This window comes from Medicago truncatula, chromosome 4 (assembly GCF_003473485.1).
Source record: "Medicago truncatula cultivar Jemalong A17 chromosome 4, MtrunA17r5.0-ANR, whole genome shotgun sequence".
Lineage (NCBI taxonomy): Eukaryota > Viridiplantae > Streptophyta > Magnoliopsida > Fabales > Fabaceae > Medicago > Medicago truncatula.
In genome coordinates this window covers 9,857,402-9,882,780 of record NC_053045.1, presented here as the reverse complement: position 1 = coordinate 9,882,780, position 25,379 = coordinate 9,857,402, and the positions used below count along the sequence as shown (strand labels likewise).

At 32.9% G+C, this 25,379-nt stretch overlaps 4 protein-coding genes across 5 annotated transcripts; 2 read left to right on the top strand and 2 right to left on the bottom strand.

Annotated features, from left to right (window-relative positions):
- The first annotated feature begins 1,293 nt into the window (after positions 1–1,293).
- On the top strand, positions 1,294–6,005 carry LOC11420743 (uncharacterized). The gene is made up of 2 exons (XM_003605194.4): positions 1,294–1,448; positions 4,582–6,005. Exon 2 carries the CDS (start codon positions 4,643–4,645, stop codon positions 5,675–5,677), a length of 1,035 nt encoding a protein of 344 aa, XP_003605242.1. The 5' UTR covers positions 1,294–1,448; positions 4,582–4,642; the 3' UTR covers positions 5,678–6,005.
- A 4,370-nt stretch (positions 6,006–10,375) lies between these two features.
- LOC11424030 (vesicle-associated protein 1-2) lies at positions 10,376–14,419 on the top strand. 2 transcript variants are annotated; one of them, XM_039833276.1, is made up of 8 exons: positions 10,376–10,559; positions 10,708–10,778; positions 10,922–11,003; positions 11,801–11,916; positions 12,170–12,331; positions 12,420–12,463; positions 12,914–12,998; positions 14,055–14,419. In XM_039833276.1, exons 1-8 carry the CDS (start codon positions 10,508–10,510, stop codon positions 14,163–14,165), a joined length of 723 nt encoding a protein of 240 aa, XP_039689210.1. In that variant the 5' UTR covers positions 10,376–10,507; the 3' UTR covers positions 14,166–14,419. The 2 variants fall into 2 exon arrangements, with proteins under 2 accessions (XP_039689210.1, XP_003605240.1); XM_003605192.4 differs by having other exon boundaries at positions 10,377–10,559; positions 12,420–12,470; positions 12,921–12,998.
- A 122-nt stretch (positions 14,420–14,541) lies between these two features.
- LOC11424029 (NF-X1-type zinc finger protein NFXL1) lies at positions 14,542–18,625 on the bottom strand. The gene is made up of 2 exons (XM_003605191.4): positions 18,472–18,625; positions 14,542–17,754 (listed from the first exon to the last, which is right to left on the bottom strand). Exon 2 carries the CDS (start codon positions 17,729–17,731, stop codon positions 14,696–14,698), a length of 3,036 nt encoding a protein of 1,011 aa, XP_003605239.1. The 5' UTR covers positions 17,732–17,754; positions 18,472–18,625; the 3' UTR covers positions 14,542–14,695.
- A 939-nt stretch (positions 18,626–19,564) lies between these two features.
- Positions 19,565–22,609, bottom strand: LOC11429698 (uncharacterized). The gene is made up of 3 exons (XM_003605190.4): positions 22,341–22,609; positions 20,976–21,665; positions 19,565–20,373 (listed from the first exon to the last, which is right to left on the bottom strand). The coding sequence occupies exons 1-2, from the start codon at positions 22,422–22,424 to the stop codon at positions 20,982–20,984; spliced, it is 768 nt and encodes a 255-aa protein (XP_003605238.2). The 5' UTR covers positions 22,425–22,609; the 3' UTR covers positions 19,565–20,373; positions 20,976–20,981.
- Positions 22,610–25,379: the final 2,770 nt, after the last annotated feature.

The window sequence follows — 25,379 nt, the reverse complement described above, 5'->3', positions numbered from 1 at the left end:
GAGTACGAGGATTGAATTTAAGAATACAAATAGTTCATAAAACACCGAATAAAAAACCAACAAGATGAAAATCTAAGTGACAAAACCCATGCACAAAATATAATTTCGCCACCAATCCCCAAAATGGTAAAGGTTTAACTTTGTCAAACAAATAAAGAATTGAATTCTTTTTACGATGAAAAATACAACTACTCATTTCCTTTCTAAGGATCCAAACACAAACTATCCAAATATGAATTGTTCAAATTTCATCTAAGTCAACAACTTAAAAGCTACATCATCATCGCTGTCCTTGCCCCGCTTCCATGCACCCACCCCCGTCCCCAAAGCATATTGGGGGTTAAAATTGAACACCCAACCCCGCCCTTAATGGGGACGAATCTCCCGGTCCGGCTCCCACCCCCACTCGTTAAAACTCTATTTTTTATAAAATATTTAAAAAATGCATCTTTTTTCATAACAACAACAAACAATTAATTATATTAATAGTTAAAGATCTAATAAACTTTTTTCAAAAGAGCAAAATAATTTTAATAAACATGTTTCTAAAGAGTAATAATATATTAAAATAGGTTGGTGCTTATGGAAATAAGATTATAAAATTTAATGAAGTAATTTTAAAAAGCGGGTGTTGGGCGGGGGTGGGTATGGGGCGAGTTTAAGCATCCCCCTCCCCCGTACTAAAAACCATATTTTCCCCACACCTGCACCTAGTTAAATTGGCTTTTCCCCGTTAAATTTGGGACGGGGATGGCCGAGTCTAGGCGGGGGTAGGTTTTGTTGTCATGTCTAATTAAAATGATCTATTTGAAACTTTTGAAATTTAAATGACTAAATTGAGAATTCTGTCAAACTAAAAGAACTTAATTGAAACTTTCGAAACTTAAAAAACTAACTTGAGAATTTTGTCAAACTAAAAGAACGAAAAGTGTTATTTGACCTATGCTTAAAATGAGTAGTGTTAACTTGTGACATTCATTAAAAAGTTAAAGATTAAATATAATGCACACATTGCAATAAATTATTTTTATATTTGATTAATTAAGTTGTGCCTTAAGGGCACACGTTAACATTTAACTTTTAAAATTAAAAATATAATAATCAATCATATTTATTAATTTATCATTCTTTGAAAAACTATTCTTTTAAATAAAATTGAAAAATTTCTTTATTTTCTCTTGTATTTTCCACTTTCAAAGTCTTTCGGTCCACTCCAAACTCGCAAACAAATCTACCGATCCTTAACACCCATGATGTCTAACCGAATCTATCTGATTGGCTCTATAACTACTTAAAAAAAATAAAATAATAAACTGGGTAATAAATTAAAGGATTTGTTTAACCACAAAAACAAACAAAAAACACACAAAGGGTGTTTATTATTTTGTTCCTCTGAATCTCACTCAAGTTGTTGCGTAAGGCTTTACCAGCAACATTCAACGAAAAAGGTCACTCCTCATTCGAATCTTTTACCTTTCAATTTATTTCTTTCTGAATTTAATTGAATTGGTTTCCATCCATTCCTTGTTTGTTTTTCTTTATCTCTCTCTGATTATTTCAGCCTCTGTTTGGATAAAAAAAACTTAATTAATCGTTTATCATATAAATGTTTCTGTATAAGTAATTTCTATAACAAAAGATAGAATAAAGTCAATCAGTTTTCGTGGAAGCTATAAGCTATTTTCACAAGCTACCCTGTTTTAGAGAGCTTATGGACACAGGGCCCGTTTGGTTTGGCTTATTTTTTAGCTTATGTAAATAAATAAGCTTTTATGTTAATTTTTAAGTTTTCAGTAATGAAAATTGTAGCTTCATAAACTGTTTTTTCATAAACTACATTGCAAACTACTACATAAAAACTTATTTATTTGTATAAGTTGTTTTGCATAAGCTCAAAATAAGCCGAACCCAAACAAACCCATAATCTATTTTCACGAACTCCCACAAACAGTCTCACAAGTACTTGTGCTAGTAGATGAACCAATTTGATCATTTGATACTTGTTTATTTGTATTAGAGTGATTGCAGTGATGAAAACTCATTCCTCAGTTGTTTATATGTAGCTTTGACACTTATTGAACACTGATATTTGACGACCGGTGTTGTCAATGCAGAACGCTGAAATTAACAATTCGTTAGAATTCTGCCACATAACAGTGTTATAGCCGCTATTTTTTACAATATTTTGTACTAAATAGCATATCACTAAACAATATGAATTTGTTCAAATTCTTTCTTTGATATAACCGTTATTTAATAACAAAGCGTACAACACATATTCAACAATTTTATTTTAATTTATTTTTTTACATTTAAATTAAAAAAAAGTGTTTAGAAGTTTAGACTAGTGAACTGGTCGATAAAGTTGGTTGGTAACTGGGTTCATTTCGGATGATCAGAGGACGCTCTCTGATTCATTTGATAAATGTTTATGTGTAGTAGAGTGATGAGTACTCCTTTCTCAAAGTTCTATCTTCTTAGATGATGAGTTTTGTGTTCTTTTATTTTATTATGTCTCGGCTCGTGTGTAGCTTTAACACTTTAGGAAGAAGGCGTACAAGTTTCCGACACTTGTTTAGCACTTACACTCGTATGGCCAGTGTTGTTAATCACAGAACGTGGAAAACATCAGTTTGTTAATCACTTGTTTAGCACTTACACTCGTAGCTGCTGTTTAACTATATTTGCGCTAAATAGCATATTGTGAAACTATAGCAATTTGCTCAAATTCTGCAGCGCTATAGTGCCGATAGTTGCTATTTATCAACACTGTGTAAGAAACCCATCAAACACTCCATTTCAACCTTTTTATGGAAAGGGTCATGAATGGAACTCAAGTTTTCAATTTTTTTCAATGATGATGGTCAACTAGGAGGTGCAATGAATTCAATTGTAGATCCTTTTTAACTTTTTGGTAGTAGATTGATGGGTTGAAGGGGGAAGGCGTTGTTCAATAGTTCATCATCTTGTCTTAGAATCATTTTTGTAAAACAACAAATCCCCAAAAGTGTATAATGATGTCTCTGTATTTTTGGTAATACTCTATCCTAGGATATATGTAATACTTAACAAGTTCTTTTGATGTGATGATGAGTATAGAAATCTTGATTTTGTCCTATACTTTTGACATTACTGGTGTCTAGGTGCTCGTGCGGTGCCGTGCGCCTGTGCCTGATGTTTGAGCCTGAGTCTGTACAGTAGATCTCTGTAGTTCTCTACTGATGGCGAAGAGCATTCACTAAGTAGTTATATTTTGAGTATTTTAATAGTGATTTTGCGCCAAGCTTGGTAACACAAGCTTGTGACATAAGTAGGGTCATTAAGGTGTTGGAAGGTCCTTTGATGTGTGCCCCAAGAAAAAAAAGAGTGATTTTGCCAAGTGATTGATAGTTTGAAATAAGTTTGAACATTGTGTAGAACTAAGGTTTGAAATATTCAAATTCATAGAAAAAAAAATGTTGACTAAAAAACTCAGAATTATAGCTACTAAAGCTCACTAATCGAGGGCTAGAATGTACTTCAAGTTCAATCGCTTTCATTTGCTTTTGACTTGATATCATGACTGATGGTTACTCTATTTTTCATAGAAATCAAATTATCAGCTACTTTGCTATCTAACTTGGCTTAAATATTTTTAAAGTAACTAGATTGTCTTTCCAAAGAAATTATGCTTACCTGTTTTTGCAGTTCTTGCTGTGCCCACTAGTTTGTTATTCAGCTCACTATTTTGGCATTCAAGCTGTGTCATTTGTTAAGAAAGAAGAAACTAATTTACGCAACTTGTCAAGTAACTTTGTTCAATGAGCCACCGACAAGACACTAATCAAATTATCAACTGCTCGTGCTTAGTACAATTGATGCAAAAGACTTCTTTTTTTCTTTGTTGGGATTTGGAAATAGCACAACTATTTAGCTAGACCGTCATCACTCTGTATTTCTCTGTTAATCAATATGCGCAAAATTCTGTCGTTCACGTTGCCTCTGTTGCATTTGAACTATAGTTTTTCACTGTCTCCTTTTTTTGTTGGTGGGAAATGGTAGGAAAATACAATAAAAGTAAAGCTGGAAATAGATCTTAAGTATTAGGTTTATTTTTCGGGGGATATGTAGTGTACCAGAAGATTTCTCAATCTCAGTTTTGAAGAAAATCCTGTTTAGTGTATCACTTTCAGCATTGAGGAACAGTATTAACTAATAAGCACTTAAGTACTTGCTGTAGAGGTACTAATACATATTGTCCGTGTCTCCTGAATAACAGCATGTTTGGATTGACTTATTTGAGCTCATCCATTTACATAAACACTTGTGAAACTGTTTGGGAGAGCTTATGGAAACATATGACGTGTCCATAAAAAGTTCATAGCTTATATGTTATACAAATAACATATAGATAAGCATTTATATCGTAAATGTTTATGCTATAAGTGCTTAATTAAGCTGTTTATCCAAACTGCGTCTAAATCTTGTTTGTTTTTCAATTTTTTTAATATTGATATACTTACTCAGTCTATGCCTAAAGTATATTTAATTTTTGGTGGTTAACAGTGTTTCTGTTATAAACATTTTTCTGCTTAACTTCAGGTGCCAGAAATAAACAGCGAAAATTCCTTTAGAGAATCTGCAGTCAATAGTGAATAAAGAAATGGCATCGTCGTTAATTCATACCCATTACAAATTACATACCTCAACTTTTGAGAGAGCATACCCTAGAAGCCATGGATTACTGAAATCTGGAAAACCGTTCCAATCCCGAAGATTCAATTTTCCAAGTATTCGCCTTAATCAATCCTTCATATGCTGCACAAAGTTAACTCCATGGGAGCCATCACCTGGTGTTGCATATGCTCCTACTGATAATCAGAGTGATAATTTCTTGCAGAGTACCGCCAGTGTATTTGAAACCCTTGAATCTAGTAAAGTCGATGAGTCACCAACAGCAAATGTTGAAGGGCTTGTGGAGGAAAAGGATCGACCAGGCCCAGAGCTTCAGCTTTTCAAGTGGCCAATGTGGCTTCTCGGCCCTTCCATTCTCCTTGCGACCGGCATGGTACCAACATTATGGTTACCGATATCTTCAATTTTTCTCGGTCCCAATATAGCCAGCCTACTTTCATTGATTGGACTTGATTGCATCTTCAACCTCGGTGCAACGCTTTTTCTTCTCATGGCTGATTCTTGTTCAAGACCTAAGAATCCAACACAAGAAATCAAGAGCAAAGCTCCCTTCAGTTACCAGTTCTGGAACATCGTTGCTACCCTTACCGGATTTATCGTCCCGTCATTGTTGATGTTTGGATCTCAGAAGGGCTTTCTCCAACCTCAACTACCTTTCATCTCATCTGCAGTTCTGCTAGGTCCTTATCTTCTTCTTTTGTCAGTACAGATTTTGACTGAGTTGTTAACTTGGTATTGGCAATCACCAGTGTGGCTCGTTACCCCTATCATTTACGAGGCGTACCGTATCTTGCAACTAATGAGGGGATTAAAGCTTGGCGCGGAGCTCACGGCACCGGCATGGATGATGCATACAATTAGAGGACTGGTTTGCTGGTGGGTGCTGATTCTCGGTCTGCAGCTCATGAGGGTTGCTTGGTTTGCTGGTTTATCTGCTCGAGCTCGTAAGGATCAATCGTCTTCTTCTGAGGCTTCTACTGCTAATGGTATTGTTGATTACTAATTAATACCTTTGTAAACAAATTCTGAAAGAGACAGATTATAGCATAAGCACATATGGCTTAAATTTATTTATTATGGTTACTTTCCATTCCTTCCATAGACCATAGTGATAGAATGATAGTGACACACATCTTATAGCTATATATACAAGTAAATTAGATTCAAGACTTCTCTGTTTATTACTTCATTAATATTTATCCCCGTGTTATCTTTGAATTGTAAAAGATGAATTGGTTGATCTGTTTTGTATGTCAACATGTGAAGATGGAAGGATAATTATACAGTTGTTCGTTTATAGAAAAATTCAAGGATTTATTACTTTTGATAAATCATATAGGTAAAAGGAATAGTTATATTACTTGCTATTATAGCTTTTTCCAATAGAATGTATAAGTATGATGATGATATCTAGCAGAGTCTACGCACATATTCCTTTCATTCAGAAATGGTAAGTATGCTTTGTAAGTTCTGTAGCTGTTCTTGTCTTTCTTTCTGTTCCTTATAGTTTTTGTCATTGATCTGCATTTAATCTGCATCTTTATTAACAATAGAAAACAGAAATGACAGAGCAAAATACAATTGATCTGCTTATCTTAATTTTGTGACTATTTAATCTGCAACTTTCTTATAGGTTTTGTAACTATTCAATTGCAGATTAAATAGCCACATCTTTATGATGGCTTTTGCCATTGATCTGCATCTTTCTGTTCCTTATACAATTGATCTGCTTTCTTTGGAAAATTATTTGGAGGTTAAAGGTTCCTGAGAGGGTGAGGCATTTCATATGGATTATTTGTCATGGTAGGTTGCTAACAAATTAGAATAAACATCGAATGGAACTACTTGACTCTGTTATGTGTGAGTTTTGTGGTAATACCATAGACTATTTTGCACGTGATGAGAGATTGTCCTTTGTTCATGCCAGTGTGGTTGAATGTAGTTCATCCAACTGTTTGCAATCAGTTCTTCATGGAGGATGCTAAGCAATGGATGAATTTAAACTTGAGTAATGACGTAGGTTGGAATCAAGATATTGGTGGAGTTTTTGGGCAATGACTTGTCATTTCTTGTGGAGTTGGAGGAATAAGGAAAACCATGATGTGAAATTTAAGAGGCCGACTTATCAAGCACATGTTTATAAGAGTGTTAGTGATTACTATGTAGCGGATAAAGCTAACAGATTGGTGATTGAGAACCCGCATAGGGTGGTGCTTATTAGGTGGAAACCTCCTTCGGTTGGTTGGGTTAAGGTGAATAGGATGTGGAAGAGTTATTAAAGGCAATGATGGCGAATGGTTAGGTGGTTTCGCTAAATATATTGGGTGTGGGAGTGTTTAGTTGGCGGAACTGTGGGGAGTTTTGGAAGGATTGAATTATGCAAGGAGGTTAAATTTTAGAGCAGTAGAGTTGCACGTGGATTCCCTTGTGGTTTTCAAAGTTCTTACTTCCAATGCAATTAATGCATTGGAAGTAGTGGTAGGTCGTCGTTAGTCAAGAAGATTTGTCGGGTACTTGAAATGGGTAAGGAGATTGTGGTAGATCACTCATGCCGAAAGCTAATCAATGTGCAGATGCTTTAGCGAACCATGTTTATTCCTTAGGTTCCGGGATTGTCTTTCATTCGTGCCCGGCTTAGTTTATTCATTTGTGATTTGCAGGTGTAATGGCAATTTCTACCCGTCATTTAATTTTTGTTTAGTTTTGTTCTTCGAGACTTAAGCCCTTGTAATATATAAAAAAAAAGGCACATATTAACAAAAGTTGAAGTGACTGTGGTCCCTCTAATTTAGATAAATAGTCTTTGAAATAAAAAGACATAGAATATTTGCAATTCCATTTATCTCTTTTGAAATACTATAGCATCCTTTGAATGACATCCTCCTCATCCGTTACTATTTTGTTCTTGTACTTTCATGTAATGTTTGTGGGGTCTAGAATCCAAATCCAGTATTTGTTTTGTTTTCACTCTCAATTTCCTCTCTCGAATATTCTGTTTTGAAAGATTTTTAATGCAAATGATGAAATAAAGTAAAAAAATTGGTGTTTAATATCTTCTGCAAATATTTAAAATAGAAAATAAGAAATAACTTAACAATTCTGTAATTAAAATTAACAATTGAAAATAAAACAGATAACGTTTTCTCTAACAAAACTGGTTCTTAATCATCATCAAGAATAGTAGATTTAGCTGCAAAGATTTCATCATTTGGGTCATCATCATCAACAATAGTGGACTATGGCATAATCCTGAATTTCTTTGCCTAGAGTGTGCATCTCTTTATTTATATCCACACACTAGTTCAAACTAAAAGAAGGGAATGATAATGAACACACGTAATGGACTTGGACGAGGTTGATGCAAAATTAAGGAAATATGTGCCTAAAATTTGGTTTGCTCATAAAGGATTAGGTTGATACAAAAAGAAGGAAATATGTGCTTAAATTTGTTGTATCTATTAGTGGAGGTTGGTGTCATTTAAAGCTAATTGGTTAAGGCATTAGGCACTATAGGACTAGGATATGACACAAAAGTCATAAAAGTGTGTTAATCTCTTTGATCTGTCATAAAAAGAGATTATTATTTAGAGAATAAAAAAGAGAATATTTGATTCGTTATTTTTTTTATCAAGTAGTTTAATGAATATGTGGAAAATATGAGATTTGAACCCAACTTTTATATACTTCAACGTCTCCATCAACAGAGTTATATTATTTTCAATTAATTATTTTTTCACTTTGTTTTTGTTTAGTTTATAATTGGAGAAAAACTAATGCTCAATTGTATACTATTACAACTTGGTGAAGTGCACTTAATAAAAATAAACAAAATCAGCCACTTAATTTGATGTCATTAAATCAGCCCTTCCCAAAGGGGTTATGTCAAAAGTCAAGCTTAACATGTTCTTCATTCACCCAAAGTAAACAATTTTTTTTTATTTTTTTTATAAAATCAAATTGTCTCTAAATCACCATGCATAGACTTGTAGTTTAAGTTATTATTTTCCAATCAATACACTTGCACTAAGAAAAAAATGCAAACTAGAGGATACAATGAAACCTTAATTATACAATTTAAGTTGGCAAGCTTCTTTAATTAAGGTTTAAGAAATTTATCTCTTTAGTTAGGCGTTTGAATATACATTGTATAAATAGGTGAATTGAAGCAAAGCTTTTGATTATATGTCCCTATCCCAACAGAAGGCTTCAAGCAAGCTTTTTGTCAAACTTTACTACTAATAAAATATATATTTTTTTTAAAGCATCAAGTGAATTTGAATCAAAAATTGTCCTTTTCATAAAACAAAATATGGGACCAGTTTGAAATCCAATTTGAGTTTGAGTTTTATTGTACTGCCTCACCGCATGGAAGTATATGCTATGGAGACAAAAAATAATCAACTTCTCATCCAAATAACCCTTTTGTACCTAATAATGACACAATAAACCTCAAATATCTTGAATGGTAAAAATATTAGGTGTAAGTGACATATGTATGGCAGAAATTCATTAAAAGAACATAATAATGTTAATTAAGTGTATGTTTAGGATCACCGTGATATGTCAGAATCACGATAACCCTTTATTATTTTACAGAAACTAAAAAATGTAGTTTTTAAAAAAGTATAAAGGATTGTCGTGACTCTGACATATATTCGATGATACCAAATAAAGATGGAAACTATCAATAATAAGTAAATTTATATTTGTCTATAAATATATGCTCTAATCATATTGAATTGGTATGCATATTGCTTTTTAAATACTCTAGATAAAATCTATTAACCATGGAAGACTAAATACTTGATTATATGTGTATGTTTTGTTGATTGCATATATGTCAATGTTAACAAAAAGTAGAATCGATTCTCAATTTAGGTTATGAGAGAAATGAGACTCAAGTTGGTTAACAAAAAATAAAAATAAGATTTTTGTTGGTATAAATTGGATATGTTCTGCTGCAACCGTAAAAAATTATCATTTAAGTTGGATAGAATACAATTTATAATGTCAATATGATTCAATGGCAACAACAAACATTGTAACTGTAAATTATAAAGTATAAATATAGATGGTTGTAAAATGATCATTGACAACATTTTTCTTTTCAAAGAATCATTGATAACACTCTAACAATTTTTTTTTTCCAATCCTTATTTTTAAAAAGTAAATTTCAATTATCTCAATTTCCTATAAAAAAAATAAAATAAATCAAAGATACCAAATTTTGATAAAACAATTTTTTATCCTTATATGGTCTTAAAAGTTATAAGAGTCAACCCATTTAATTCTTTTTCTTTTTAGTCAAGTTCAATCTTTTAATTTTTTATTTATTTTTGTTTTATTAAATGCTAGTCTCTTCAATTGAATATTTTTTTGACCAATTATAAATTAAATAATATCAACATATATATTTTAGTAATTCAAATCCATATTTTTCTAATTTATAATAGTATTTTTAAATAAAGACATCTATTAGAATGACGAAATTACCCTTTTAATTTTTCTTGGAAGATAGGAGAAATGAAAGAGTCATCATAAACTCACACAAATAAATAGAAATGTCGGAGTTCGAACCCCAATCATAACGCTCAAGTTAACAATTTCGACATTTTAATCGGTTGAGCAAGAATGACAAAATTACCCTTTTGATTCAATGCATGGATGACAAATCACAAATATATTTCCAAAGACAAAAACACACTGTCCCACGTTGGTAGTGTACTTTGTAATAACACCTCTCTCTCTCTCTCTCTCTCTCTCTCTCTCACCTACCACAACCGTTTTCTTCACCGGAAATTCAACAGCAACTAGTCTCCTCCGATCCACCACCATGAGCTCCGGCGAACTTCTCCAGATACATCCTCAAGAGCTGCAGTTTCCATGTAAGCATCTTAACTTCCAAAACAAAAAACAAAAAACAAAAAAAAAAGTTCACTTTTCGATGAAAAATTCGGTTTTTTGGCTTTTGTGTTTGGTTTTAGCTTCTGGGTATTATTCTAATTTTTTGTTCTTTGATTTTTGTGAACACAGTTGAATTGAGGAAGCAGATCTCATGCTCTTTGCAGTTGTCTAACAAGTCAGATAATTATATAGCTTTCAAGGTTCGAATTAATTATATATATTTTATTTTTATTTTTTTGAAAATTTGTAAATTTTTTTATGTTCTGTGTTTTAAATTGTGTATTTTTATAGAGAGTTGTAATTTTTGATTTGGAATGAAATTGATGTTTTTTTTTTGTTTCAGGTTAAGACTACAAATCCAAAGAAGTATTGTGTTAGGCCTAATAATGGAGTTGTGTTGCCTAGGTCTACTTGTGATATTACAGGTGAAATAATTTGCTTGTTTATGTGAATGGTGAAATAATTTCAATTAATAACTTTTTTGGTTAATTTTTCCTTTTGTTTTATTTTGTTGGAACTTGGAAATGGATTCCCTACTTTCAGATTGAGATTTTATTCAAATTGTGATTGTGGGAAGATCTTATATATCCTGTTTAGATCAATGATTTATGATTTATTTATTGAGCTTTAAATCTGGACCATCTGATTTCAATCAAACGCTTTATTGAAATGCATGGCTACTTTTTCCGTGTGCAACATTTTCAAATAAAGTTGCAAGAAAGAATGTATTTGGTTGAAGGGTCACAATATATTGTATTGATTGAGTGAAAAGGATCTAATCATAGTGTACATCTTTTGCAAATCATAGGTTTATTGAAATATTGACTCTTTTTCATCAATGGTTGAGATTACTTACTTTATACTATTCATTTTAGATGAGTTATATCTTGTAATTTGTTCTTCCTTGGTATAACTAACTGGGATTTGGTTAATATAAAGTAAGTAATTCATAACAATCTCAACAGTTGATGAATAAATCGCTGTGTAGGATTATCACATGTCAATTTTTTCATCAACGTTTTGATTGCTTATTTCACCCTTTAAAGTTAATTGCTCGCTTTAGAAAAGCTAAATCCATGTATAAGCGAGGATAGGTAGTTACTTTTGAAATATTGTCATTTCCAAATCATAGGTTTATTGTCATGTACATGTATTGCAAATCAATAGCGTCCTTGTTTACTTATTGACTGTTCCTTGTTGTATGTACATTTTCACTTTGTAGTTACAATGCAAGGCCAAAAGGAGGCACCTCCTGACATGCAATGCAAAGATAAGTTTCTCCTTCAGAGCGTAGTTGCAAGCCCTGGAGCAACGGCAAAAGATATCACTCCAGAAATGGTAACCATTCAACATATAACGACTTCGGAATTATTTTTTTTTAGGATAGGAAAATGTTAGCAAATTTGTGGTTATGGTAGTTTGAAAGTTCGAACCCTGAACCTCCTATTTGAAACTCCTTCAGTGCCTGTTAGCTCACCAACTGAGCAACCCTACCTGGCACACAACAAATTGTTTCTTGATAGAAATCTGAGAATAAATTGTACGTATGACATGACAATTTAATCGTTTTCTTTTCTCGTTGTATATGTAGTTTAATAAAGAGTCTGGCTATGAGGTTGATGAGTGCAAATTGAGAGTTGTTTATGTTGCTCCTCCTCAACCACCATCCCCAGTTCGAGAAGGATCTGATGAAGAATCATCTCCTCGAGCATCTGTATCAGAAAATGGGCATTCAAGTGCTGTGCAATTTCAGGTTATAATAACAAATGTGTTTGCATATATTTTCAAAGAAATTTTTGAATGGTTTTACGTTAATAAATTGTTGTGATCCTGCACTGTAGGCTTCAAAAGCTTTCAACGAACGGGTTGAACCGAAGGACACATCATTTCAGGTAACATATATATACACATATGTACATATTTTCTCTGTCATTTAGAAGAATAATTTGTCACTCATCTAGTCGAATTTTGTTTTTTTTTTTCCTTCTAAATAAGGTTTTTTCTTCTATATATACACATATGTACACACTGGCTCGCATACTAACACTTAAACCTGTTAGGACGGTACTTTAATAGCCCTTGGTTCTTGATTTATTAAAAAAAAGTTCTGTTACCTAAGGGCGGACTAATCACCTTCCAAATGTATTTGAAATGCATAAGTTGTCAAGTTTTCTTAGTTTATATACTGATTAATATTGCTATACTTGCCTTTTATAATGATCTTGGTAAAATATTGCTATACTGATTAATCTGCTGATTGACGCCGTTGCCTAGTACCCTATTCTTGGTAAAATGTGAATTCAGAAAAACTGGTGCTCATTTTGAATTTCTTATTATTTCAGGCAAGAACACTAATTTCAAAGGTAACTGAGGAGAGGAATTCTGTTATTGAGCAAAATAAAAGGCTTCAGCAAGAACTGGTATGACGTTTATTCTGTAAATATTCTCTTAAGGATGCTTAATTGCTTATGCACGTTTTATCTTAAATGTTTAGGCAGATGATCATGATTGTTATCTCATGATCAAAATGAATTTTATGATGAAGTTCTTTTTCAGCACTTCTAATTTGTTCATGTGTTATTGTAATTCATCTATTTACCTGAACACATCTTACCATTTAAACTCTTGAATGCTTTTGGTTCAGCTGAATGTTATACAAGCTTAGTTCTGTTACCAATTTTGCAAAATGAACACATCTTTAGATTATATGCTCCTTTTAGCAATAACATTATGTTTTGCCTTTTGTATACCTTTACAATTACTTAAAATGTGCCTCATCTACATGAGAAATTGAAAGACGAAATATTGAGATATCTGTTGCAATATTCCTATAGTTGTAAAGTCTAAAATCAATTATACATGGATGGATGGGACTTGTTTGTTTTGGTTGCTTGGTAAGAAAATATGATAGTCTTGCTCGTGTTCTTAATTGACACTATTCTTCCCCTGAACACTACAAATTAGTTACTCTTCTTAAACTATGTCATTTAGAGTGAATTACAAGTTAGTCCCTAAAATTATCAGCATTGAGCAATTTGATCTATATGAAATTACCGAAAATGATCCCTAAAATTGAAAATTCTTTGATCACATTAATTCTGTAGGGTTGATCAATTTGGTCCCAAAAATTATCTTTGGAGACACTAATGTGATTGTAGATTTTCAATTTTTGCGATTGTTTTGAAATTTCATTAATTTCTTAGACCAAATTAACTAAATTCTACAATTTCAGGAACTAAATTGTAGGATCCAGTCATATCATTTTCCTTGAATATCAGTAGCATAGTGAAACTGTATTATTGCTAATTCCTACAATTGTAGGAACTAAATTAGTGATCCATCTATATCATTGCCATTGCCAAATTTGTTATCATATGTTTGGTGCAGAAGTTAATAATTGCTAATAATTGCTGTATTATTAATAACCTATGGTTCTCTTGGAAATAGATTGACTAATTGAATACTGTCATGCACAGGATCTTTTAAGGCGTGCGGCCAAGCAAAGCCGTGGAGGTATACCTCTTATGTATGTAATCATTGTTGGATTGGTCGGCCTCATTTTGGGTTTCCTATTGAAGAGGACGTGATGCCTGCTTGCGAGACTTCACTGAAATGATCAAAATTGTAGAAAGCAATGAAAAGAAAAATGTTTGATATGAAAAACCAATTATATTGTCATGTTGTCTTGTATTGTTCCTAGAAATTTGGAATGTGTGATGAGAAATTAGGTACCTTTATAAGCAGAATAGCAATCATAGACAATAGACAGGTTGATGAAATCTATATCATGATAACTGTGTTGTTATTTAATGTTGCACATGTGATTATTTTAGTTGTCACATCTCTTGGTTGTTCTTTGTCCCCATGCATAGTTATAGACAATATGAAAGTGACTTTATATAATAATGAATAATCTATACATTATCCAGGAGTATATACAATTGATTTGTAGTGACAATATTATTTTAGCAAATAAAACTCATAATTACATTAGCTTGAATGTGCTTGGTCAATATAAACTTATGAATTTTCAATATTACAATGGAGAAATATTTTTTTTAATAAACAAAAAATGTAAGAGTGAAGACAAAATAAATGACTACTTGTGCATTCATCCTCATTCACAAGTAGTCTCCCAATCATCTACTACATCATAAGCTTCCAAAGTGTCAAAGGCTCTTCCATGCTGGTGTTCTAGATTTGAACCACCATCACCAGATTCTGACTTTGCCACAGAATTACTTTCAGTTTGTTTCATATTAGTGTCAGCTTTAATAGAAGCATTAGCAGATGAACTTGAAGACCATTCTTGATTTAAGACAGTCCAAGGATTTGATGAAGTAGAAATTGGTGCTTCTTTCTTCCAAATAGATGATTGAATATTTGCACAATCAGTAGTCCCCTCTTGATCATCCCAAGAATCTTCTCTACAAGCTGGTTCTATAATAACAGCCTGTTTCCACATATAACCCGTCAATGTTGTCAGCGCACCGCCTTTCACTGTCTCAGCTCCTCCTCGGTCAGTTGTAACTGAAGATGCTACAGATGTCCCTGTGTTTGGAACAGCCACAATAGCTCCTTGATATACACTTCCATGATCCAACCTTCTCATTGCAGTTGCAGATCGGGCAGGATCGTTAAAAACAGCCAATGCATTTTTATCATTTAACCAAACAAGTTCACACTCACCACCAAATCTCAACACCAATGCACAAATATTTGTATCTCTTGGTAAGTCTGGAAAAGAGACGACCAATCGAGGGTCCATGTCTACTAAAGAGTTAAATGCAGGAGGAAGGAGAGAAGGTATGGTTGTAGTACCCTTAATCCCTAGCACGCGTGATGGAGCTCTTGATTTTTGGACAACATGAACAACTATAAATTTCTTTGGCTCCCGACCAGCTTCATTTATTGCAAGCTTCCATCTATCAGCAATCATCCTCACTGCATCTCTCTTATCCTTTAGCATGGGACAGAAAACATGGGATTTTAGACCATGTGTAGTTCCTTTACCCTTGCCAAGTACTAAATACTTGCATCTCTCCTCGACGGACAAAACCCATTTACTATCACGCCTCAATAAATCAGCAAGTAATTCAGAATGAGCAACAGAATTCTCACCAAATTGGAAGGAATCTAGATTTGGAGTGCTAATCTCAAAAGCATTTGCAAGAACCCTTTTACGCTCCAACTTAGCGCACTCATCATTACACATCAGTTTTCGCTGTCCAAGAGGAACTTTTTTGCCATTTGGATCCAACGGTTGAAGTGGCACAAGCAACTTTTGAATAATGGAAGCTTCATGCATAGAATCAACATCACTACCACCAGCATCACATGGGACATTTGTTGTTAAACGACCACATGTACAGGTGATTGCGACAGCGAATCCACATCTTCTATCTGGACATGGAGATGAAGGGTGACAAGGAGCTGTACATGTATGTCGGCAGTCTCTCCTCGGAGCGCCACATGATTGCCCGCATGAAGTTCGAATACCTTGCACAACATGCTGATTATCACAAGGTGAGGAGTGACATATTCTGCTACAGGCATGTAAACCACATTGTTTAGTCTTTCCACAGAGCTTATTACATCTTATATCCCTTGAGCTACATGGTATGTTCCTAAGAACTACATGCCCACCAACACATTCTCTTGCTACAGGAGCCACACAGGGAGGGCAATCTCCATGATGACAACTATGGGATGCTGGATGGCCACAAGGTTGAGGAACTGAACATGGAAGTTGACATGAAGGCGACGGTGTACCACATGGCAGTGGAGGAGGGATTGAAGTCTTGCCACAAGCACATGTCAAATCAGTGAATATAGTTTCAAGACAAGGTGGGCAATGACCACTGTGACAATTGGAATCACACGCATGCTTCCCACAACGTAGCTTCTTTCCACATGGAATGGAACATAGATGTGGATCCGAATCCGTTGCATTTAGAATATTATTTGGATTAGAGAGCGGACAACACCGTTCACTACAACGATGCCTTCCACAATTCCTTTTCTTCCCACAAGGCTTTTCACAAGTAAATTTCTCATTCGCCATTGTTTTCTTACAGCACTCCACCGTTTTGGAAGTTGAGCCACACCGACACTTCTGGGAGACTAAAACTGAACAAGGAGAACAATCCCCGTCATGGCATGTCAGTGTACAATGATGCATACCGCAAGGAAGGGTCTTGCCACATACTTGTGAACATGTAGGAATTGGGTCTAAACAACTCAGCCGTTCCTCACCCAACCTAGTTTTCCCGCAGAAGCATGTCTTAACATTGGTTGGCAACAATGGACACTCAACACAACTTCCCGGATGACAGGTCTCAATACACATGTGATTACCACATGCAAGTTTGTTTCCACAGGTGGAACCACAGGAATAAACTCCAGCTTCTGCTTTGTATTCACCCTTGACAGCCATGTCCCCACAAAGAATAACCTCCAAACTTTTCTTGCAAAAGCAAGAGGCGTCGATTGGAACACGACACAGGTCACAAGGACCGAGATGACAAATTTGGTGACAGCGATGACGCCCACATTGAAGAAGCTTTTGACATTGTTGTCCACATGTAATAAGGGATTGGTCGTCGGAACAACGAGTGGTAATAGTAATCTTGCCACAAGGGCACAAACGAGGAGGGGCAAATGCTTTGCAAGGAGGACACGGACCAGGATGACATTGCAAGACACAAACATGAGGGCAAAGATCCCCCGTCTTTTGAAGAGGCTTCCCACAAGGTTCTCCACATGAATGTGGCGTGAGATAAAAGTCAGATGCAGGGTCAGGTGTCTTCCCACAAAAGCAAAAGTACCTGATGGAATTGGATGAGGTGAGTTGCACAGATTGACAGCCGGGGCAGCGCCAATCAATGCTAGTTTGGGATGATGAAGTTGGTGCACGAGCCCACTTGGTTGTACAGTTGAGGTGAAAGATGGAGTAGCAACTAGAGCATGACCAGATAGGGGAAGATCTGCGCACAATGTCGTAGCAAATCATGCATTCGACGGTGCCTTTGGTAAGCTTGTCCTGAATCTCTTGCAGAAGTTGAGGTAATAACTGGTTGGTAGTTGAGGATGGTCTAGGAGTCCATTGCTGACGACGACGAGGAACCCTATTATCCCTCCGTTGGAAGCTCATAAGTGGGAGTGATTCTTCTGTAACTGTAATGATTAAATTTTGACATCAGCAAGCATCCCCATATATAGCCAAGGCTAAAATTTTGAAGAGATGTAAAAAAATTTATACTAATCTTCTAGCTTTTAAGTTGAAAATCATTTATCAAAATTTTACAATAAAAAATTATAGCATTTCATTCAAAATAGATAAGAGGACTAAATGATTAATTAATTCAAATTAAAATTGTTTCTTTGTTGATCTCATATATGATTGAAGCAATTTCTTAAAAAAAAATATTACAACCACAGAACCCATTCAATTATCTTCAATAATGTTCCATAGGAAAAACAATATGCACATACAATTTAAAAAGAAGTTTTTTTTTTTTTTTTTTTTTGAGGAAATGTTTAACGGTCATACTGTTAAAATTTATCTTCTTTATAATTTGAAATCAAATTCGATAGTCTAAAGTTTACTACACTCGTCCCGTAGCATAACTCAATTGACACGGACATGCATTGTTATATGTAGGGACCGACACCCCATTTATTCACCTTGAAAAAGGTGAATTTTAATCACTAGACTACTTGACAAAAAAAAGTTTAGTACACTCGCACACTCTATATACCAACTACCCACACTATTACTAAATTATGAACTACTATATTAAATAATTATAGATTAAGCTACTATATATATGTGATTAAAAAATGAATTGAAGAACATAAAATAAATCAAAGAAAGCATTAAGAGTGACTGACCTGATTGGGAGGATAGAGGAAGAATGTTGGTTGTAGAGTAGAATGTGAGAAAGAAAGAAAGAAAAATGAGAATTTCAGAAATGGGGGTGAAAAAAGAGAAACCCACTCTTCTGTGAAATTTAGAGTGGAATGAAAAAAAAAATGAGAGGATGCTAACCTATATATAGTGAATGACCAAGCAAAGCAAGCAAAAAGTTGACTTTGACTTGCTGGATTTCTCCTTGGCGATCAAGTAAAGTAAAGTAGTGATGTAACACAACTTGGGTGGGCCCCATTGCTTGCTCCATACGTATATAATTATACAAATTGAAATTCTCTTTCCATCTCATTCCAACATTTGTTTTATATTTTATTTTTGTATTTACTCCCTCCGTCTTATTATACTAGTCTTTTAAGAATTGTGTACCTTTCTTAAGAATAAAATAGTAAAATTAATACAATCAACTAAAACACTCCAATTAATTATATTTAGTTGAGCCCACTTGGGTTGCTAAAATTATATTTAGTTGAAGGCTTAAATATGGAAATGGTCCAGCAAATATCTGGCGTTTTGATTTTAGTCTCTATAAAAATATTTTTTTGGTTTTAGTCCATGCAAATATAGAATATTTGATTTTGGTCCTTGGTATTTTGTTTTAATCCTTGTAAAATCATTTCATATTGATATTGGTCCGTATAATATTCATTTTAGTCCTCATTTTGAGGACTAAAATAAAATATTCTACATATTACAATGACCAAATCCAATATGAATTAATTTTACAAGGACTAAAACAAAATTTCAAGGACCAAAACCAAATTTTTTATGTTTGAAGGGACTAAAATTAAAAAAATATTTTTACAGAGACTAAATCAAAATGATAGATATTTGCAGGACTATTTTTATATTTAAGTCTTAATTGAATAGTCAAGTGAAGTAAAATTCAATAAATAAGATTATATTAGTGAAAAATAATAATAAACAATACATTGATATTCTAAAATGACAATTATTTTTAGATAAAAGATGTTAAAGTGGCGACTAAAATGAGGTGGAGGGAGCATTTCTTTTCAACTTATTGTTGTACTTATGTAAAATAAAAACTTAATGTTGTTTTTTTTTTTTTTTTTTTTTTTGAAAAAGAACAAAATACTTGCATCAGAATCTCGGGTCTACATCATCCAAGAAAAAAATTTGGACTATAAAATTGATGTAACTCCAGGATATAATTTTTAGACTAAACTGACCAAACCTAAAGAACTAAACAAGTAAGGTCAATTCCAAGATTCAGTGTGGAATTTTGGTAATTTCAAAGATCAAATTGGTCAATAATAATAATAATTAGAAGGACTAAATTGTTGATTCAAAAAATGATATAGTCTGAGAAGAATAAACAATCTATAGTGGTATGAGGAAGACTGGAAGAGTAATATGAATTAAGAGTACAGGAACAAGAAAATTTTGCAAAATTGATATCAGAACTAAGCCTATGGATAATATTCAACTGAATTAAGAATTTGAAACTAAACATGTCCTACGATCTGTTCAAGATATCTGTTAGAAAACCAAAAATAACATAATTCCTCTCCTCAGTCAACTATAAATAAGCACTTTTGCATGAGGTAAAAGAAATTCTAAATGAGCACCAGAAAGCTTTTAGACATGAAATATCAATTAGTACATAAACTCTGAAAACTTAAAAACAGCTTTTGGACATGTCATAAGGTCTCAAACAATCTCACAAATGCTTATACGACTAGATAAACTGAAATAAACCGATCCAAACAGACCCGTTTTCTGATTATTTTTGTGTTTACCATTTTTGGAGTGATATCTTTTGTGCCAAGCAACTATGCTTCGAAGGAGAAACTTATCATTGCATTGCATGTCAGGAGGTGCCTCCTTTTAGCCTTGCATTGTAACTGCAAAGTGAAAATGTAAATATGATGCAAACAATCAGCAAGTAAACAAGGACTATGAAGCACTGCCACAGTTACAGACACTCAACACATGGACATCAATAACATTTAGATAAAATGAAAGTAATTGAATGTAATCACATGTATCAGTGTCAGACACACATTCAATTTGAAATTTTGGTGCTACATAAGGATATAACACATGACATTATACACCGGATCCCATGTAAACATTATTTCAAAAGTAACTACATATCCTCACTTTATACATGGATTTAGCTCGTCTAAAGCGAACAATCAACTATAGGGTATAAAATAAGCAATCGCAGTCGTTGATGAAAAAATTGACAATTTATATTCCAACACATCCATCATTTGTCATGCAACACACGTACATGTATAATCAATCATCAATTTGTTCATCGATGATCGATAATGTTTACTTTACACTTTAAAGCTAGTTTCTTGCTTTCAATTTGTTGCATCTCTTACACTGATTCACTCAATCAATTACTTTCTTTCTTACAGCCTTTTCAAAAAGTTATTCACTAACAGAATTTTCCAGAAATATAAGGGATGGTTATTCTATTGTGTTGCAGGACTACCTTAAATTATTTCACCATTCTCAGCTCTGGAAGTTTCAAGGCTGAGGAAACTTCTTTTACTGTAATAGCAAAGTAGTCACCAACTGCCTCCATTATCATCTGTCTCCACAAATCCTTCTTCACATTCAATGTCCATTCACCGATCGTGGAAAATTCCTTCTTTTTTCGTACATCATACCAAATTTGCTTTACCGAAACTGGAAGATACGACTCCCGCTCACACTCCTCAATCAATTCCAGGAACAACCATTTCCCTCGTCGCTCCCACTTATCCGTAACTTCATCCCAATCCTGAGTAATCCGTATGTCCTTAATTCGAACCTTCTTTTCATCGCCTGAATCAGGGAAAAACACACTCCTCTCCTCCATTCCATCACAGTGATCATATACAACACCTTCCCACCAAGCAGCCATAGAATTAACATCAACACACATACCATATTTAAGATCACATTTATCAAACTCAACCGAAGGAGGCGGTGGCCGAATCACCCCCCGTTTACTTGAAGAACCAAAAACACCATCCAAAACACTTGAAACAGACACTTTTTCCACCAAATAACCCAACTTATCAAAATCATGATTCACAATATTATCATATCTAACATGACGTTTCAGCTTCCCACAACGGACAACTGTCCCAGAAAACCATGATCCCTGAAAACCATCCTCCCATGAAACCTTCCTCACCTGAAAAAAAAAAAACTTTAAAAACTTTTAACACCCATCAACAGAAAACTTCAAATCAGAATACCAACATTAATAAACAGTTCCAATAATCATAACACTTTGCATGAATTCAAAAACCTTTGTAACACCGTAGTACCGACATAGACACTGACACGCCAACATTGCTAATAATTTGAGAAAATAATATATTAAGTGTAATTATATGTGTCAGTGTCCGTGCTTATCAAAGGTGTGTCCCGTATACGACATGTGTCCTGTGTCCGACATGTGTCAGTGTTCGATACCTACATGTGTGATGACATTGAATTATGTCATTTTCTTAAAATTTATCAAAATATTTGAGAAAATAACATAATTCAAGCTAATTACATGTGTCCGTGTTAGTATCAAAGGTGTGTCTCGTGTCCGACACCGATACTAAAATGTGTGATGACATTGAATTATGTTATTTTCTTAAAATTTACGGGTGTCGATGTGGGAGTTTCTTGTCTTCTGTTCGCTGTCCATAATTCATAACCAAAAACCCAAGAAAACAAATAAAAATCAAAGCTTTTCAACAAGACAAGATAAGAGTGATATTATCAACAATAGGGTTTACCAAAAAAAAAAAATCAACAACCCAGAAAAAAAAAATCAAATATATTCTCAAAAAAATAAAATAAAAATTGAGATTACCTCAACCCATTCATCGATTTGAAGCTTTTGATGCGGAAACGAAGTTTTACTCGTAATGTTACTTGAATTCTCGAAATCCTCCATTACTAACACAAGAAGAAAGTTTTGATCTCTCAAAAGAAAAGGAAAAAAAAGAAAGTTTTGCGAATACGAAGAAAAGAAGAAAATTAGCGGTATCTTCTTGTTTGGTTAAATTTTCAATCCAAATTTCCAATTTTTCACAAAGTGTCGATTTTTGTAGTTCAATTTTGGCGCTTAGTTAATTAAAGTGTACGATATTCAGATTTTTTTGTAGTAAATATGCAATTATTCCAAAATTGTAAGTTTTGTTAGCATTAACAAAACTTCAATTATTTCTGAAATTGCAAATCGTTAATCAATTTATCCATATGTTAAATTATATTATTAATTAACATGATATTTTACAAATATCCTCTAAAAATTTACACTTATGCGCAAAATACTCTCGAATCTGAAAATTTATCCTTAACTCAAACTTTAAAAAATAAAAATCTACAACTTATTTTTAGGGTATAGATTTTACATTAAAAATAAAGCAAGTAATTAATTTGTACATAAGAAAGATAATTTGGTAATTAGTTTGCCTTTTAAAAAAATAAAAAAAAATTAAAAATTAATTGCAGCTGATTAATCATGGAGTTAACACTTCATTGGTTGAAAATATGAAGATCGGTGTTGAACAATTCTTCAACCTTCCAATAGAAGAGAAGAAGAAGAAATTTCGGCAAACACCAAATGATATACAACAATAAACAAATATTGTTGATTATTGCCTATTTATTCATTTTTTTCTCAACAATAAACAAATATTAAGGTCGATTGTTTCAAGTCATCTTTGTGAGTTTCATTTCATCATTTTGGTTGTCGAATGTGTAACTAATAATCGACTAATCGTACTCCCTTGATATATCAAAATACTAAAATAATGATTGATTATACATTTTGTTAGTCAAAATAATCTTTGATGCTAAAATAATCCTTCAATACTTATAATAACTTTTTTTATATAGGAATTGAAATGACAATAAAGAAGTATTTATAAGGACTGATATGATAATAAATAAGTATATTTAATGACTAATATGACAATATTAACAAAGTATTTTAATGTCAATAACAATTTTGACTAACAAAGTATAAAATCATGGACTATTTTAAAATTTCGATATATTGAAGGACTATTGTGGCTATTGGTACACATTCAAGGATCAAAATGACTATTTACCCTTTCTCGAATATTTGGAAAAATAATATTTTATTAATATTATAATATTCTTGAAAACCTTAATAATATAAAAGTTAATATATAGTTACACATGAATTTATTCTCATGTAAGAGAACTTTATTCTCACATTTTCTTTGCGAAAGTTTTTCTATTCCGCAAAACATTTTACATTTGGGATAAAATTTAGTAAACTTGTAACAAACATGAGCTTGCATATTTCGATCATTTTGTTCTTAGAAACTTATGAATAGAAACAAACACACTCATATGAATCAAGCGATAAAAATATATATTCCTATGTTTGTTACAAGCTTATTAAATGTTAGTATGTGTATAAAATGTTTCTCAGAATAGAAATGTTATCTAAAAAAATGGTGGGAATAAAGTTATCATAAAGATGATAATAACTTTTTAGTGTAAATGCCTATTAACCTCTCTATAATACTAGCGGAAAGATGGGCACTATCGTGCCCGTCTGTCCGCTCTTTCTACTGCGCTAACGCATGTGATTATTTTATTACGTTTGTTTGTATAATTTTGATTAAATTTTTTAAATTTTAAAATATTAATGGAAATTATTTATATATTGATTTATAAACAAAATATTGTCAAGACATATAACAAACTTATTTATGAACTCAACATATTTTAGTTTGCATACATATAAAATAAAGATAAAATAATGATATTTTATTGTATATTCTAATAGTAATTAGTAACATCATAACATAAATGTATAAATTCTTTCAAAAAAAAACATAAATGTATAAATGACATGTTAGGTAAAAGAAACATTGCTTTAAAAAAAAATAATGATTTATTTAATAATTTAAAAAAATCACGGTTCACTTTATATAAAAAAAAGCCACGCTATCATAATTTGTATAAACAATTATAAACCAGGAAAGTCAAATAATCCTTGAAATTAAGCATAAACTGTAACAGCCCGATTTTTAGCTAGATTTATTTTAATTACTTTTATTGTGTGTTTGTGTGTGATTATTCATTATTGGGTGCATTTTCATGGGTTTCCGTGTTAGAAGGGTATTTTAGTCATTTTTAGACTTAAGGGTATTTTGGTCATTTGGTGAGAACGGGTAAAATTATAATTTTTGGTGGGAATTACCTTTAGTGATTAGTGAGAATATTTATTTCATTAAGTTACTAGATAAAATTGAGATTTTACCGTTAAGTGACATTTTACCGTTATTAGTTAAAATATCGTTTGGAGTGTAGAAATATCTTTGGTTTGAATAGAAATGGGTTAAGCCCACTAGAGTTTAGAATTGAGCCCAATTGAAATAGAGCACACCTAAACCTAACTTGGGGGAGTAATTCATTTTATTCATTTCATTTCACAAGTTAGAGAGAGGTAGAGAAAGAAAGTTGGGGGAGCCCAATCTCTAATTTTCGTGCTCTTGTTTTGGTGATAAGTTTGAGTATGTTAATTGAATGATAAATGAATTGTTGGTAATGAAATAACATGTTCATAATGTATGAAAATGGGTTGTTGTGAAATTATGCTTAATTGATGACTTATGACATGTTGTTGTTGAATTGGGGTGTGAATCAAGTTTCAATTGATGTTGTTGTTGCTGAGATATGTTGTTGATTATGAATTATGGCTTGGGTGTTCATATATCATGATTGTTGTTGAGAAAATGAGTTGTTGTTGGTGGTTTTGTAAAATGGGTTGATAAAGAAGAAGTTTGATTTTGATGATGTTGAATGAGATAAGGAAGTTGTTAGAATGAATTAGGATGATATGATTTTCTGTTTTAATCACTTGATT

Excerpts from the sequence above, each read along its gene's own strand:
- LOC11420743 (XM_003605194.4), top strand. The coding sequence starts at position 4,643 with ATGGCATCGTCGTTAATTCATACCCATTACAAATTACATACCTCAACT.
- LOC11424030 (XM_039833276.1), top strand. The coding sequence starts at position 10,508 with ATGAGCTCCGGCGAACTTCTCCAGATACATCCTCAAGAGCTGCAGTTT. Across the intron at positions 10,779-10,921 it reads ATAATTATATAGCTTTCAAG|GTTAAGACTACAAATCCAAA; the intron begins GTTCGAATTAAT and ends TTTTTGTTTCAG. Across the intron at positions 12,464-12,913 it reads GTTGAACCGAAGGACACATC|ATTTCAGGCAAGAACACTAA; the intron begins ATTTCAGGTAAC and ends GAATTTCTTATT.
- LOC11424029 (XM_003605191.4), bottom strand. The coding sequence starts at position 17,731 with ATGAGCTTCCAACGGAGGGATAATAGGGTTCCTCGTCGTCGTCAGCAA.
- LOC11429698 (XM_003605190.4), bottom strand. The coding sequence starts at position 22,424 with ATGGAGGATTTCGAGAATTCAAGTAACATTACGAGTAAAACTTCGTTT. Across the intron at positions 21,666-22,340 it reads AAATCGATGAATGGGTTGAG|GTGAGGAAGGTTTCATGGGA; the intron begins GTAATCTCAATT and ends TTTTTTTTTCAG.